The sequence below is a fragment of the Hypomesus transpacificus genome, unplaced genomic scaffold (assembly GCF_021917145.1).
Source record: "Hypomesus transpacificus isolate Combined female unplaced genomic scaffold, fHypTra1 scaffold_31, whole genome shotgun sequence".
NCBI classification, from domain to species: Eukaryota; Metazoa; Chordata; class Actinopteri; order Osmeriformes; family Osmeridae; genus Hypomesus; species Hypomesus transpacificus.
In genome coordinates this window covers 2074939-2090633 of record NW_025813837.1, presented here as the reverse complement: position 1 = coordinate 2090633, position 15695 = coordinate 2074939, and the positions used below count along the sequence as shown (strand labels likewise).

General features: G+C 42.5%; 3 protein-coding genes across 5 annotated transcripts; all 3 read left to right on the top strand.

The window, feature by feature from the left end:
- Window positions 1-75: 75 nt before the first annotated feature.
- Window positions 76-7803, top strand: LOC124463916 (mothers against decapentaplegic homolog 2). 2 transcript variants are annotated; one of them, XM_047015737.1, is made up of 11 exons: window positions 76-269; window positions 1150-1534; window positions 2732-2821; window positions 3029-3222; window positions 3678-3812; window positions 3928-3990; window positions 4141-4194; window positions 4352-4564; window positions 4735-4872; window positions 5247-5391; window positions 5530-7803. In XM_047015737.1, the coding sequence occupies exons 2-11, from the start codon at window positions 1299-1301 to the stop codon at window positions 5651-5653; spliced, it is 1392 nt and encodes a 463-aa protein (XP_046871693.1). In that variant the 5' UTR covers window positions 76-269; window positions 1150-1298; the 3' UTR covers window positions 5654-7803. The 2 variants fall into 2 exon arrangements, with proteins under 2 accessions (XP_046871693.1, XP_046871692.1); XM_047015736.1 differs by having other exon boundaries at window positions 77-269; window positions 3928-4002.
- Window positions 7804-8225: 422 nt separating this feature from the next.
- On the top strand, window positions 8226-11107 carry si:ch211-12e13.1 (immediate early response 3-interacting protein 1). 2 transcript variants are annotated; one of them, XM_047015739.1, is made up of 7 exons: window positions 8226-8463; window positions 8658-8759; window positions 8899-9870; window positions 9996-10159; window positions 10290-10523; window positions 10661-10893; window positions 11017-11107. In XM_047015739.1, the coding sequence occupies exons 3-7, from the start codon at window positions 9635-9637 to the stop codon at window positions 11029-11031; spliced, it is 882 nt and encodes a 293-aa protein (XP_046871695.1). In that variant the 5' UTR covers window positions 8226-8463; window positions 8658-8759; window positions 8899-9634; the 3' UTR covers window positions 11032-11107. The 2 variants fall into 2 exon arrangements, with proteins under 2 accessions (XP_046871695.1, XP_046871696.1); XM_047015740.1 differs by lacking the exons at window positions 9996-10159; window positions 10290-10523; window positions 10661-10893; window positions 11017-11107 and having other exon boundaries at window positions 8281-8463; window positions 8899-9167.
- Window positions 11108-12272: 1165 nt separating this feature from the next.
- si:ch211-12e13.12 (paralemmin-2) lies at window positions 12273-15212 on the top strand. Its single transcript, XM_047015741.1, has 4 exons — window positions 12273-12362; window positions 12517-12626; window positions 13745-13802; window positions 13918-15212. Exons 3-4 carry the CDS (start codon window positions 13766-13768, stop codon window positions 14628-14630), a joined length of 750 nt encoding a protein of 249 aa, XP_046871697.1. The 5' UTR covers window positions 12273-12362; window positions 12517-12626; window positions 13745-13765; the 3' UTR covers window positions 14631-15212.
- The last annotated feature ends 483 nt before the right edge of the window (window positions 15213-15695 follow it).

Genomic DNA, 15695 nt, shown 5'->3' with positions numbered 1-15695 from the left:
TGATGCAAGTAAACCGCTCTTTTCACCAATCAAATGGTAAGAGGAGGGATTAAGATTGTGGATGGAGCTAGCTTGCTCGAGAGTGTTTTGTTCAGGTCTAGCTACCAAGGCAGCTAGCTAGCAACTTGAGAAAAGGCAACAGTCTCTTCGTCGATTTAACTTGCCAACCCTTATTTTGGGAGCAAACAGCATCAGACATTTGGTGTTAGGAGTTTTTCCGTCACGCATCATATTAACTAGAAGGGGACCTCGCGAATCTTATAATTGGGGTAATGCAACGCGAATGCCTTTTCTGATTATGAGATGTGTTGTTAGCAAGCAAGCAAGCTGTGTATGCCTAGTGGTAACTAGCGGTAGCTGGCTAGCAGTGCTAGGCTCAGCCGTATTTGTGTTGTACTTGTTAGTTAGCTAGCGAACTATATTGTCCAACCATTTAGTTATCAGGCCAATTTTGCCGGAGTTTGCCAACATTGACTTTGTTGTGGTTAATGATGGGATATGATAGATGTGGTTAATTTAAGTTCAATCGCATTAGCAATCATGCATAACGTACGATAGCTAGCGACAGTAGCTAGCTGCTGGCCCAGGCCGTCATCTAATGGCTAATTGTTGCGCCAGCAGCAGGGTCCATCGGCACAACAAAAGGTTTAGCTAGCAAGCAGTGATGAACTAGCCATCTTCTTGCTAGCTACCCGACTAATGTTTTCCGTCCACGCTGTGGGTCGTGATTTATTCACACTCCCTAAATTAAGCAACTCATTCTAGCTAGTTTAAGAGTTAGTGTTATTAACCAAAAGTCGTTATACGTGAAAATTGTTGGAGATGTGTACGTGATGAATAAACACCGACAGGCCTTAGCCATGAATGTTATGTTAGCTAGCCGCTGCTGGTGACACTACTATAACGAGTTCAAGTTAGAATAGTTGCTAAATAGTTAGAAGTTGCTGTTTACTCTGAAGATGTGTTGTGGTAGCTTGCATACTTACTGTTAACCAACGTTAGACAAAGGGGAAAACCCATAACACCAATTTTAAACACCCTTGTAAAAAATATTTGTTTTAGTGTATGTGTGTACATAAATATATACACTTTGTGTTTTCCATGATGTTAGCTAATGCTCAATTTTTCTGCTCGAATTTATCCCACTAGGTATCTCATCTCGTCGTAAAAGACCAGCCCAGTAAAACCTTGTTTATCAGGAGGGACCACACCAGAGCAAGGGCCAAACTGCCCCTCCAGGTCCCCTCTGCGTGTGTGTTTGTTTGGGTTCTCTAAAGTCTCCTCGCTATATCCCCAAAATGTCCTCCATCTTGCCGTTCACCCCTCCTGTTGTGAAGAGGTTGCTCGGGTGGAAGAAGTCTGCCAGTGGGCCAGGGGGAGCAGGGGGAGGAGAGCAGAACGGGCAGGAGGAGAAGTGGTGCGAAAAGGCTGTGAAGAGCTTGGTGAAGAAGCTCAAGAAGACCAGTCAGCTGGATGAGCTGGAGAAGGCCATAACAACACAAAACTGCAATACCAAGTGCATCACCATCCCCAGGTATGTCACAAAGCCTCACTCGTGAGGCTGGGGTCCACAGAGAGAATATTACGACGTTGAGGTCAGAACCGCTCAATGTTATTAAGTGTTTTAACGCCAAGCAAGTTGGAATCAAGGGCACAGTGTGTACACCATAACTTGTGAAACCTAAATCGGTGTGGACACAGAACAATCGAGCTCCAAAATTAGATTACCTCTTTTATGTTTCAGTTGGTGTGCTGCTAGCTTTATTAGTGGATGGAGTGTGACTGTTATCCCATGTAGGAAAATGCATAATCATTCGAATGACTGGAGAGAAGGTAAAACAGTCTGGAGTGTGAGAACATTGCCCTTATCAGTCAGTCAGCCTTGAAGTCCCAGACCATGTTTCCTGGGAAAATTGTGTTTTAACGATGCTGTTTATTCAGGGAAGAGCTGACAAGTGCTGTATGAGATGTTTAGACTTCCTTTGTGTAATTAACATCTAATCTGTTGTGGTTTAGTCCCAGATTTTGAATGTAAAGTATAGGCCTATTAGGACGTTTTTGACATTCAAAAGTACACTAGCTAGTGATTTTTAAAGGCAGTTTAGATTTGGTCCCCTTTCAGAGATCAAAATTGTGATTTATGGAAATATACTATATGCTGCCTGTAATATCAGCAGCAACAAATCTGTCATATTTCCCCATTTTATTAGTTGATTTATTGAGTTTCCTTTTTGGATCATTCCTTGTGTGTGTGTCCATTGGTGTCACATAATCCACTTTCAGAGGGCGTTGAAATGGAAACGTTTTTTTTCCAAGGTTACCCCCTCCTTTTCGTTTGTCCCATTGTGCGTCTTCTATGTTTATGAATGTCTCCAGATAAGTTTGTTTCTGACACACAGTCCCTAAAAAAGTTTAAGGTATTGTGAATGTTTGATAGAATGCAACTGTAGCCGTTTAGAATGTTCTTTGTCTCACAGGCCAGTTTTGTTGTACTCAAGTATATCGATGTATTTCATTTTATGTTGTTTTTCTTAATTCTGTCAAAAGGCTTCTCTTATTTGGAGTGTCTTCCTTTCAGTACCTCGACTGAAACAATTAGATTTCTAACAAACCGACTAATAATAAGAGGCCTTTTAATGTTACCCACATTACCCATACTGCTACTTGAATGATCCACGTCCCATGTTTATTATTAGTTTTTTTTCTGTTTTGTTGTTTTCTCTGTGCACAGCAATTGCTCTGAAATATGGGGACTGAGTACATCAAATACGATAGAGCAGTGGGATACCTCAGGCCTATACAGCTACCCTGACCAAACCAGGTGAATATCTTTGACTATTGTATGGTGTCACAAACAACCTTTCAGTCGAAAGCTGTTGTTACAAAGGAGGTGAGAAGGGCATCAGAAATAAATTCAGCTCCTCTCTCGCAACTCCACATCCTCCTTTTTCATACCCGCCCTCGTGCATCTCTTCCTGTTTCTCCTGTCTCCGTTGCCTCACCTACTTCCTCGTTGCCCACCAATCAGATCTCTGGACGGGCGCCTGCAAGTTTCCCACAAGAAGGGTCTTCCTCATGTCATCTACTGCCGGCTTTGGCGATGGCCTGATCTGCACAGCCACCACGAGCTGCGTGCCATCGAGGCCTGCGAGTACGCCTTCCATCTTAAGAAGGATGAGGTGTGCATCAACCCCTACCACTACCAGCGGGTGGAGACCCCAGGTACGTAAGACAGTGTGTGTGTATGTGAGAGACTGTGTGTGTGTATGTGAGAGACAGTGTGTGTGTATGTGAGAGACTGTGTGTGTGTATGTGAGAGACAGTGTGTGTGTATGTGAGAGACAGTGTGTGTGTATGTGAGAGACAGTGTGTGTGTATGTGAGCGACTGTGTGTGTGTATGTGAGAGACAGTGTGTGTGTATGTGAGAGACAGTGTGTGTGTATGTGAGAGACAGTGTGTGTGTATGTGAGAGACTGTGTGTGTGTATGTGAGAGACTGTGTGTGTGTATGTGAGAGACAGTGTGTGTGTATGTGAGAGACTGTGTGTGTGTGATATTCTAACTCCATTGCTCTCCGCAAAGTCTGTTGATGTGACTTTTTGTCATAGTTGTTGACAAGATGAACACTGGGAGTCCTTTTGCCCAGGTTCCAGTCTCATTACTTGTCACTTTTCCAGTTTTGCCTCCAGTACTCGTGCCAAGACACTCTGAGATTCTGACAGAGCTCCCTCCTCTTGATGACTACACACATTCCATACCCGAGAACACAAACTTTCCCGCGGGCATCGAACCCCCTAACAATTACATACCAGGTTGGTCTGACAAACAACCAAGAGGACGTTGACAATGCACTTAATGAGAACCAAATATTGATATTGTCATTTTTTTATTTATCATTTAATCCCCCTCGCTCCTCCTGTGCTGTAGAAACGCCTCCACCAGGCTACATAAGCGAGGATGGGGAAGCGAGCGACCAGCAGATGAATCAAAGTATGGACACAGGTACACAGAGCCTACCCATGTTTGTTGGCCTCCTGAGAGGACTGTGACACTCTCTCTTATTGCATGGGTAGCACTGCATTTACCAACGACGGGTCATTCGAAACATGAACGAGTCCCGTCCTTTTTCTCCCGTGTCAGGTTCTCCTGCCGAACTGTCCCCCAGTACCCTCTCCCCCGTCAATCACAGCATGGGTAAGATGATCCGCCACGCGGAACCACACACCAATGACACGACAGCCACGTTCTGTGGTCGCCGGAATGATCTTTACAAACCCAGCTCTTGGGTCAGGAGACCATATGATATATGATGCGTTTGTGGCAGACCAACCCGTCTCCTGTGTGTCTGCAGACCTGCAGCCGGTGACCTACTCTGAGCCAGCATTCTGGTGCTCTATAGCCTACTACGAGCTCAACCAGCGCGTGGGGGAGACCTTCCACGCCTCGCAGCCCTCGCTAACCGTGGACGGCTTCACGGACCCCTCCAACTCTGAGCGGTTCTGCTTGGGCCTGCTGTCCAACGTCAACAGGAACGCCACCGTGGAGATGACAAGGAGGCACATAGGTAAGCCATGCTCACTGTCAGGGACCCAGCAAGTATAATGTTGGAGGGTAATGGTCGTTTAGTTCAGTTTAGTCATATAATGCTTTTTTTTTTTATGAAGTTGGAGAGTAAAACAGGATGTGAATGACACTGGTTGCTCTTTAAAGTATTCATTGTATACTATTTCACAGGAAGAGGAGTCCGGCTGTACTATATTGGTGGAGAGGTGTTTGCAGAGTGTCTAAGTGACAGCGCCATCTTTGTTCAGAGTCCAAACTGCAACCAGCGGTATGGGTGGCACCCAGCAACAGTGTGCAAAATTCCTCCAGGTAAGAAAGTGCATGTCATCCTGTTCACCCCAACGGACAGAGTTTCTGTGTCAAGTTTGATGATTGATTCTTTCTTGCCCCTTTTTCAAGGAAACTTGTGCCTCTGTCTCCTATAGAGCCTTACATAAACACGTCAATATGCACAGGGATACAATGCGTAGATGCAATATACACCAACATAACTACATGACACATACTCGTTGAATCTTTCCACACGCTGGTTACCAGGGTGTTTTGTTTTAAAGATGTGACGGCAGAGGGAACAAATCTCCAGCTGTGGGATGCCTGTTTCCAGGCCAGGCATCTGTGTCTGCAACCTCATCACTGGTGTAAACTCCTTCTTGACTTGGTCTTCCCGTCTCCTTGTCCCTCAGGTTGTAACCTGAAGATCTTCAACAACCAGGAGTTTGCAGCGTTGCTCGCCCAGTCGGTGAACCAGGGCTTCGAGGCCGTCTACCAGCTCACTCGGATGTGCACCATCCGCATGAGTTTCGTCAAAGGCTGGGGGGCTGAATACAGGTAAGACCTGTATCCTGACCAAGTTCTGTACGGGAAAAGGATGATCTGTAACCCCTTAAAAGAGTGGTAGTAAACGTGGTTTGGATAGTTGGTATTCTTGATCTAAGAGTGATTTGAGTTTGTTCTTTTGCCTCCCAGACGGCAGACTGTCACAAGCACTCCCTGCTGGATCGAACTGCATTTGAACGGACCCCTGCAGTGGCTGGATAAAGTTCTGACTCAGATGGGTTCCCCTTCCGTACGCTGCTCCAGTATGTCATAATGCTACAAAAAGGACCCAAGACGTCACCCACGCAAAGATCATGAAATTCTAAACTTGTGAGTGCTATCATGGAGAGGAAAAAAGAATACATAATGAGTTTCTGTAACATACTTCATAGTATATGTGGCCTAGCTCCACATCCCTGTTTTAAATGTAAACAGATGCACACACACACACACATATATATACACTCATACACTCAATGAGACAGACTTTCCAGTATAGAATTTGGCACTTTGTTACCCATGTATGTCATGCACCTTGTTAAATTGCTTTCCCCAAAATCCTTAATATTAGATCTATTTGTGGTACAAATAAAATGTATATTGGTTTTTAAAAGTCCAGTAATGAATTGTTGAAAACAGGGGAAATACCAAAAATATCTACAAATAGCTTCTCAGTATTAGAGAATTGTTGTATGCGTTAAATATGCTTGAAGACAAAAATTAATTTTGGTTGAATTTGCCCTACCATATTTTGGACATGAGTTTACTTTTCTCTGGGAAATTTAGATCCATCTTTTTTGGTCAGGGAGAGTTAGCCTGGTCCAGAAATGTTTGCCTTTTTCACCTTTATCCACTATAGGAAACACTACATTGTGTTTCTAATATTGAATTGCTTAATTGACTTTGCCCTTTGTTAGAGAATTTCCTTTTCTTATTCCAGACGTGTGTACGTTATAAGACACACCTCTTAATGGACATATAGGAATGTTTAGGGAAAAAAAACGATTAAAAAAAACAAACAAAAAAACTAAAGAACTGCAAAATCGATCTGGCTGTAGTTTAAGTTTTAGCTCTTTGTCATTATATGGCACCCTCCTCAATTTTCTAGGTATGTTTCATTTGCACCAGAAGAAGTGGCCTGGTATGCAGGCTCGTAAGCTCTGGGCTAGGTTAGGCCCAGTTGTGCTGGGCAGGAACCAGAGACTATCAGATGTAAAACGTTTTTTGGACGTGTCACTGGGTGAGTCCAGGTTTCCAAGGAGACGCATAAAAAAAGAAGATATTTCACTTGGAGATTTGAAGGTATCAATGAATTTCATTCTATATAATTTTTTAGCCTATATCCCCTTTCTTTTGCTACTTTTTTGTATTCTCATGTATTTTTATATATAAATATACTTACATTTTTCTGTCGTTCACTTTTTAATTAAGTAATTTTTTCAAGACTACGCCAGTTTTTCAACGACTTGGCTTGCAATCTATGGAGAGCATGGATCATTCCTGTTAAATTGAAGGTTAATCTTCAATCTAATTCCAAATTAAGCCCTTGTCTTGGTAGAAAGTCACTCCCCATGTGACATAGAACTGTTTTAGTTTTCTTTTCAAAATAACCTGGTGCATTTAAAGTACACATACAGTTGACATGCCTGCAACATAAGATCTACTTACTTTCCTGTAATGGTTATTTGATTCCTTAGGCATGCTGTATGAACTTACTTTCAAGTCATTCATCTCTTCACTTTACAAAAAACATTTGATTTCTCGAAGCCATTTGGTGCTCAGTAGGCGACTAAAGGTCAACCAACATTGACTTTCAAATGTTAGGGAAACATGGCTCTATTCCAGTTTCTTACATCATAGAGGCAGAGATAATGGAACTGCACACTGGGACATTCTATGTTAGTGTGTGTATTGTGTTTGTTCTTGTCTATGAAATACAGTTTATAAATCAAGACTTACGAGCTTGCAGTCTGCCATTATTGTCATTTTGTGGCTGTTGCAAGTTTTTGAAACATCTGTTTTCTCCCTACTCCTTTATTGATGTAAATGTGTTTACCTTACGGCACTAGTGATTGTACTTTGTAAGTGCACCTAGTGAGTTTGGATTTGGGGAACTGAACTGTGTATAATGGGTCCAGTGTTACAGTCATTTATCTTTGGCCTACTACATATGAATGTGAAGAGAAAACATTAACAAATCTGAAGTGGACCAGACGTACATAATATACATAACAGTAGTACAGTATGTGTGTATTTAACAGTAATCTTTTGCAAAGCAGTCAGTACAGTAGTTGTCGCAGTTGTTTTACCAGTAGAGGGCGGTATTGATAGAGCAGTTCTTTTCTTCACCATAAGCTTCTCAGGCCTGTGGCATATTATGCAGACTTCATAAAACACTAATAAAGATTTTTATTCTCATGATGACCCTGTTTCTCGTTTCATGATGTTTCTCATTGTGTGTGTGTGTTTACCCCTAAATCCTTTATCTATCCCCGTGGTCCTTGGCTCACACAGATGCCTACTGCAGCGTTGTCCCCTTTAAATGTTCTCCCTAATGGATCAGTAGGCTTCAACATCTACTCTATCAACAGGTGGACATCAGAAGGTTCATCATTTTTGGTTCATCATTCTAGAGTGAATTATTCATAGATTAAAAACCGCGGCAAATTACGCAGTCCAAATGCATAACTATTTTAGCATGGGGAATCATATTGCACCCAGTCCAATACAAAATGAGTACACAGAGATCCAGGTCAAACTCCGCTGTAATAACCTTGTTAAGTATGAGTGTGTAATGTATACGTAATGGTTTTTAAAAAAACCTCCTGCCCGAACAGAAGTAATGCATACTGACTGGAAATAAAGTGTTGGTAGAAGACAAACAAGTTAAAATTGTCCGTGCAAGGCTACCATACAGTTAGGCTACGTCAGGTGTAAACAGCTAGCTACTTGAGCATCTAACCAAACTGCGAACACAGCAGACACATACTAACATGGCTTTTACATTATATTCGCTTATCCAGGCAGCGATTTTGTGTGTTAATGCGGTCTCCGTATTACACGAAGAAAGATTTTTAAGTAAAAGTAAGTACTGTAGCCTAGCTCCACTGAGCTAGATCAGTGTTTGTAGAGCTAATGTTAGCACATAGCCAGCTAGTTAACGAGTTACGGTAACCTGGCTAGCCAGTTTACACTTTCAAATTCTTGCTGAACAGCCAGTGATTATAATAATCATATCTGATGACATCTTTGCTGCTCTCCTACGTTTCCCTTACTAGTTGGTTGGGGTGTGGACCAAAGTGTAGGAGGATTTGGAGATGAACCAGGAATCAAAGTGCAGCTCATGAACCTTATCCGCTCTGTCAGGACTGTGATGAGAGGTATCCTACAATAGTTATATTCTTTAATTAACTCTAAAATGGTATAGCTCTATATTTCTTGCAACAAATGTAATGCTTTCTGAGCAAAACACTGTATTTTGCTGACTGACACTCATAACGTCCGCATCTTCCCTTACAGTACCCTTGATAGCAGTGAATTCTGTCTGCATTGTTTTATTACTACTATTTGGTTGAAGAGAGATGACCGAAGTTGGACCCAAGAAAAATGTTTGCTGATGGATGTCTTCTCAACTGTACCACAAGAAACCCACTGCCTCTGTTTCTTTCTCTGTCTCTCCCATACACAGTGAAAAGTTGATTTCAAATGAATGTTAATGATGGACCATAAACCAGTCAGAATAAATAGTCTGAGTAATGTAGCCTACTGTAATAAAGTAATCCAACGGTTCCAGTTTTATATTTGCATTTGGTTTCCTGTGTGGAAACCTAGAGGTGGACACTATCCGAATCATATGAAACTTGAAGGTTTATTGAAATAAAACATATATCTGTCTGTGTGGCGGATACTGACTGGGCTGCTACATCAACGTTATGTTTACGTGTGTCTCATAGTGATGACAATTAAATTATGTTTGGCACAGAAACATTTAAAATGCAATAAAACGTTTTAGAAACGACTTGCGTCTTCTCGTACGAAATGCTCGTCCGATGTTTGTCCATGTACTCTCTCCGTAGAGCAAGGTATATTTTGATAATGGCCGTGTAGAAGTTCAACAAGTTCATAAAGTATCGCTATTATTAATAACGCTATGAGATTATCTGCCCTATAGTTAAAAATAAAATCAATACATTAGCTACAAAGAGCAACGCGTCGCATGAACATGACCTATTTGTGTCAGAATTAGCTCATAAGAATGGGGCTTCACAGCTACTTTGTTTTGGTACCACTTTCTATATCGTGTTATATGTTTTATGTACACATTTATCGCGTTCACCAACTACTGAAATCCAATGTGGTCTTCGACTGTCAGAGACTCCCGAATTTAGCGTATTTGTTCCTCAAGTATTTTGTTGAAGCTCTTCGGAAAAAAATGGGTCGCTTACATGCCCGTGATGTCAAAGGTGAAGCCATCACAATTATAAACTGCAGGTAATGCGGGGACACCGTCCTCACTCAATTTTAAAGTAAATCTCGAAAGATGTCCCACGTACTACAGTCAAATGAAGGTTCATGACAAAAAAAAAAAAAAGGATCTTACACCGACTGTCTTTCAGACTAGACACCAAGGTCTTGAGGAGATTCTGCAGTGCAGCGGGATACGGTTGGGACTACCCAGACAGTGAATACCGAGACATCCCAATATGCTTCCCAGAGATCCTCTGTCTGAAGCTGGTGGTCATGGTCATATCTGCAGAATGGTTCAGGTTGAGTCCAATGGGTGCGACACCTATTTGTTAGGCAACTAAATGAGTTTACAGTGAAATATTCACATTTTATATACAAGGTATAGCCTACATATCCCACCTTTTATGAAGTATTTTCAGATGATTTTTTCGCTCTTCCCTCAGGTCTGTTCCGGGTGTCCCAGAGCATAAAGACATTTCAGCCCATAGATGAGTTGAAGAAGGGCCCTTTTGTACTGCAGGCTCATGTCATCGAATACCGGCTGGTCGATGCAGGGGTGGAGGTGGACATCACCCTCCGTGTCATTTCACGTAGCAGCCAGCCTGTATGGGAGAGTGTTCTGACACTGCTCTCACACAACCAGGGAAAAGACAAAAACAAACATCCCTCATTAGAATGTGAGTACTTTTTTGTCATATTGTTTAATAATAACAACTCATTTTCTTTATAACTCACTTTTCCCATCAACGACAACCTCAATCACTTGTTCTGTCTATTTCCTCCTTTTCTCTGTCTAACTTTTTTCTGTCAACAGTTCAAGCTGATTGCTTGGATTCCGACGATCCAAAAAGGGGGGACATTTGTGTCCCGTGGACAACGGGACTAAAGTGCATCTGGACCTTTTCAGACTACTCCCCACATAGTTTACTAACTATCCCAGCCCGACTCATGGGCTACAAACGCCCCACAACTCCCAGTCTGTGGATGCTGTCAAAATGTTTGGCGGAAATAGAAAAGCACAACGGTACTCTTCCTCACGATGGAAATGTAATGTTAATGTTCTTAAGTGGAAACAGAGTGCGGTTGGACACGCTCCATTTATATGATGATAGATGTGTTTTCTCGTCGTTGCCTAAATATGTTCCTTTCTTCTTGTGTTGGATTTCCTAGGAGCTGAAGCGTTAAGAGCCCCCATCTCTGTTAATGTCCAGTTCAAAAATGCTTTGGTAGCCCTTGGAAAGGTGGTCGTTACGTTTTGGGAGACCACGCCAAAGGACAGACAATCTTCCAGAAAGGATTTAAGCTTCCAAGTGAGACAGCCCAGCACAGGTGCTGAAGCACCACTTCACCTCACAGGCCAGATCTGCAGGGGTTGAACGCTGAAGATGTTTGCATGATAAGGTGTTTCATATTTACTTTTGAAATCGGGGGGTTATTTACAATCACTCATACCATTCACATTTTACACTTAATTTTTATTTGTGGAAACATTACCGATGCTGCTTTCAAGTCCAGTTTTACATGTCCTATGTTCCTGGATTTTTTTCTATTGAACATGTGACAGAACACAAAGTCAACACTTTCAAAGTCAACCACATCCATTTGAGCAGAAACCAAGCTTTTGCTAATGCAGGTCTGGTCCCAGAGGGACAGAAGGCCTCTAAATATTTGATCTGTTTCATACTCTAGTTCCCTGTCTTCATGTATGTTAAAGTCTATCTCCTGTATTATTCATCACAAAACATTTGGTTCCAGGGTAACAAAGGGAAGAGATTTTAAGGCTAGCCTTTACATGTATGTTGGGAAAATGTTGTCCTTATATGAGCTGTAGACAGGAAGGAGTAAATAAAAAGATGCTGATCCCTGAGATGTGCCAGAAAATGTATATTTATGTTATTGTTATGTCATATTTGTGTCACGGAAATGCATGTCTGAAGACTGGAAGATCAAAGTCACATTTTTGTTTTTATTTTAAACGCGTGGGCTTGGATGTGTGCCCTAAGGGTTGACAAACATGGTTATCCTAACCCGGTTTGGAAAGCCCCCATCTTTGTCTTGTCAATAGGTATCATCAATGCCTATCCTTCGACCTTGTGATGATGAAAAACCATGTGTTGTGAGTGTAGCCATTGTAGCATCCCATGAGTGCCCCTCCCTTCAGCAGAGTGTCGGCTTTGTGTCGTGTGAGGAGTGCTAGGTGTGGGGGCAGCGCAGACGGGCGAGGGGGGAACCGGCCTGAAAGAAGCGCCGCTTTGTCTTAGACGGCTCCTCACATCACAGAACAGGAAATTCAATCAAGCCCCGTGATGCTCGTCTGTCGTCTGACTGAGGCATGGGATCTGAATCTGTGCCTGCCGTCATTTTGAAGACTCACCAGCCCTGTGGAGGACCGTCACTCTGCATTTGGTAAATATGTGTGTGTCCGTTTGTCTGGGTCCAGTACAGACACAACTGGATTTTCAGTCAGTGTTAGGTTTTATATAGCTACATATGCAGTGTGGTGCTGTGACTTGTTGGTAATGACTCTGCTCTGCTTTCGGTTTTAATTTTTTATTGTGTTGTTCCTGTTCCTTACCATTGCAAATACTTCTTATCTGAGGATCACTTGTTTTTGAAAAATTGACTTGATACACAGGTGCTAAATGTCCTATTTCCTGTTGTCCTTTTTAGTTGCTAAACGTGCTGTATTAGGTCCCATCCAAGGTCATCATGACGAGACAGGTGACAGAATTTTGGAATGGTTTAAAGAGATGGAAGCAAGACTACATATGGGACAATAGGTGAGAAACGATTGATTTTACAAGTGTATATATATATATATGACATTGTAGAATGAATAAACAACATTTGTTATACAATTATGGTTATACTTTGAAATGTTCAATATACGTATGTATTATACACAATACTGACTAATAATAAACAAACAAGTGCACAATAGCTGAGGCGAAATAAGTTAGCGTGGTTATGCAATGTCAAGTCCATAGACGCAAAGACATTGTAACTCACAGTGCCAAGAACTTCCACGAAGACAGTGCTTTTCATTAGAAACCAGAACAATATAATGGTAAAATGGTGTTATGTTGAATCTTGGGTGAATTATTGATGTCTCCACCAGCAGCCTGTGTGGATCATGTTGGATGTTGCCTGTACTTGTACTCATCATCTTTGTGTCATTATTCATTTATGGAGCCCCTATTCTGTCATGCATAGAATGTAGTCAAGTGTAACAGGGCCAATCCGTTAAGCCATGGGAAGTATTCCAAGTGTTTATGAGTCCGCAAACCGGAGGATGGTGGAACCACACTGACTAAAAGCTTGTGTGTGGGTGTGTGCTTATGTGTGTGTGTATGTGTTTGTATGTACAGTATGTTGTATGTGAGTTTGTTTGGATAGTATAGGTTTGAGGAGAACCATGTTTCTTTTTGTCACTTAGGTGCTCTGTGTGTGTGTGTGTGTAACAGAGAGAGAGAGAGAGAGAGAGAGAGAGAGAGAGAGAGAGAGAGAGAGAGAGAGAGAGTCTTTTATAGCAACTAACCCTTCCACTCCTTGCTTACTGCACTTTAATGGAGATCACCAGGTCCTCTGTCTTAAAAGGGTTTCTATCCTCTGGGAAATAGTTATTTTTGCTACTTTGAAAATAGTCACTTAATTTATTTATCTTAAAAGGGCAAATCTAACTCGAAGCCTCTTTCTTCTTTGTACCATTTATCTTATCTGTTATCAGAACAAACTACTTCACAGTTATGTTTCTTTTTCCTGTATATGCAATTTTTTATTATTCTTAAATGTAGTAAACTAATTTGAAATATCAACCACGGAAACAATTGTTTTGCCGACAACCAGATAAAAATAATTCTGCTACTATCGAATTAAACAAAACAAAAATTGCCTGCAGGTGGATTCAAAAGCACTAAGCATGGTTTCTGAAGACAATCATCGCAACGCCCAAGCAGGTATGTTTTTCCGGAGGCAGAACATGTGTTGTACGAGAATCCATGGATATGTGTTGGTCTGGCCACTCCAGGTGAAGTGCATCACAAACACATCCTGTTTCTTTCTCCACTGCAGTCCAGCGTGCCACAGACAAGTACATGAAGAAACACAGGAAGGGAGAGAGCACCCTCCACCTCTCTTCCCCGACCGGGGGGAGCAGAGTGACAGTGTATGACGACTGTCAGAGGGTCACATATGAGGCGTTCCCAGGTGGTGCCCACCCCACGAAGAACGGTACCCGCTCCCAGGGCCCCAACGCCCTGGGCCAGGTCGGCAGCCCGAACGGCGGAGGGAAAGCGCCCTGTCCGTCGGACGGAGTCCCGAACGGCAGGGGCCAAAGAGACATAAGAGACCAGAGATTTCTAAAGGACTCTCTATCCACTCTGACATGTGACACGACCAGTCTGCCCTGCTCCGGCGCCGAGGACAACTCCACGGAGGCGCACGAGACTCTCACGGAGACCTCCACCTTGACCTTCGTGGACGCCCACACCGGCGACGAGTCGGGGGAGATGCATAGCATTCTGGGAGTCGAAGTCCACGTCAAGGAGTTTGTCCTCATCGACGACGACGACGACGGCGACATGTCGCTGAGGGAGAAGACCGTGACGGACATGTCCATCATGGATGGCAACGCGGCCGACCTGGTGTGCGGCAGACTGCTGTCCACCTCCAGCGGCTCACTTTCCGAGAGCAAGGAAGAGAATCTGCCCCCCCAGACCTCCCCTGTAACGGAAACAGAGACCCCAGCCAAACAGCAGCGCTGTTGTTTTTGTGCCATACTGTGACCATGCCCACACCACAGTACTAAGGAACTGGGGTGGAGGGCAATTATGTGTACGTTTTTCTTTTTTTTTTACCGCTTTTCTCTATAGTGATACTCTCCATTGTTTAGTGTAGGCCTTGGTTCATCTTGACAAAAGCACAAATGACACACACGCACCCTCTTCTCACTTATCTGCACTCATTTGCACGTGTGACCTGTGTGAATGTGATGTCTGCTGCAGTTTAGAAGATGTGACACGTATGAATGCACAGTCGTGTCAGTGGTATATGTGAATATAGTGCATGCATGTAGTGAATAAATCACTTGAACTCCAAATTATTTGAATTACGTCAAGAACACATCACAGGGTTTCAGTGGGTGAGTAAACACATAACAATTAATTAATACGATTATGTTTGCTAATATTAACAGTAATTAACACTCTGGGTTAAAAACCACACAAAAGTTTTGTTGGGACTTTTTTTTTTTTTTTACAGTGCTTGTTTGTTTTGACAATCGAACATGATCTGAATGATGGACTACTTGGGTAGTAATAATATACATGTTCTTGATTTACATTTCCAATAAACCTTTCATACCTGCATGTTGTGGACTTTTTGTGAACTTTATTTCAGGGTTTTTTTGAAGTTTACCTTGAATGGACATCAGACGCAAATAATTTCTAATGTTTTTTAAATGAAACAGACATTTACATTTAGTCATTTTAGCAGACGCTCTTATCCAGAACGACTTGCAGCAAGTACAGGGACATTCTCCCCGAGGCAAGTAGGATGAAGTGTCTTAACCAAGGATTCAACGTCAATTGGAATAGCCGGGAATCGAACCAACAACCTTCTGATTAAAGCCCGACTCCCTAACCGCTCAGCCATCTGACCTCAGACAGGACACTCAGAGTAGCAACTTCTATTTGACACCTTCGCATGGTATCAACGAGAGAAGGGCCTAGTCATTTCTAGGAAACAGAGAAATCAGAGATCTCTTCCAGAGACTCCCATGTCACTTCCATGTCACATCTGCAGTGTTGTGCCGTATCGCCGCCCCCTATAGGACACTGCTGGTAGTGTCC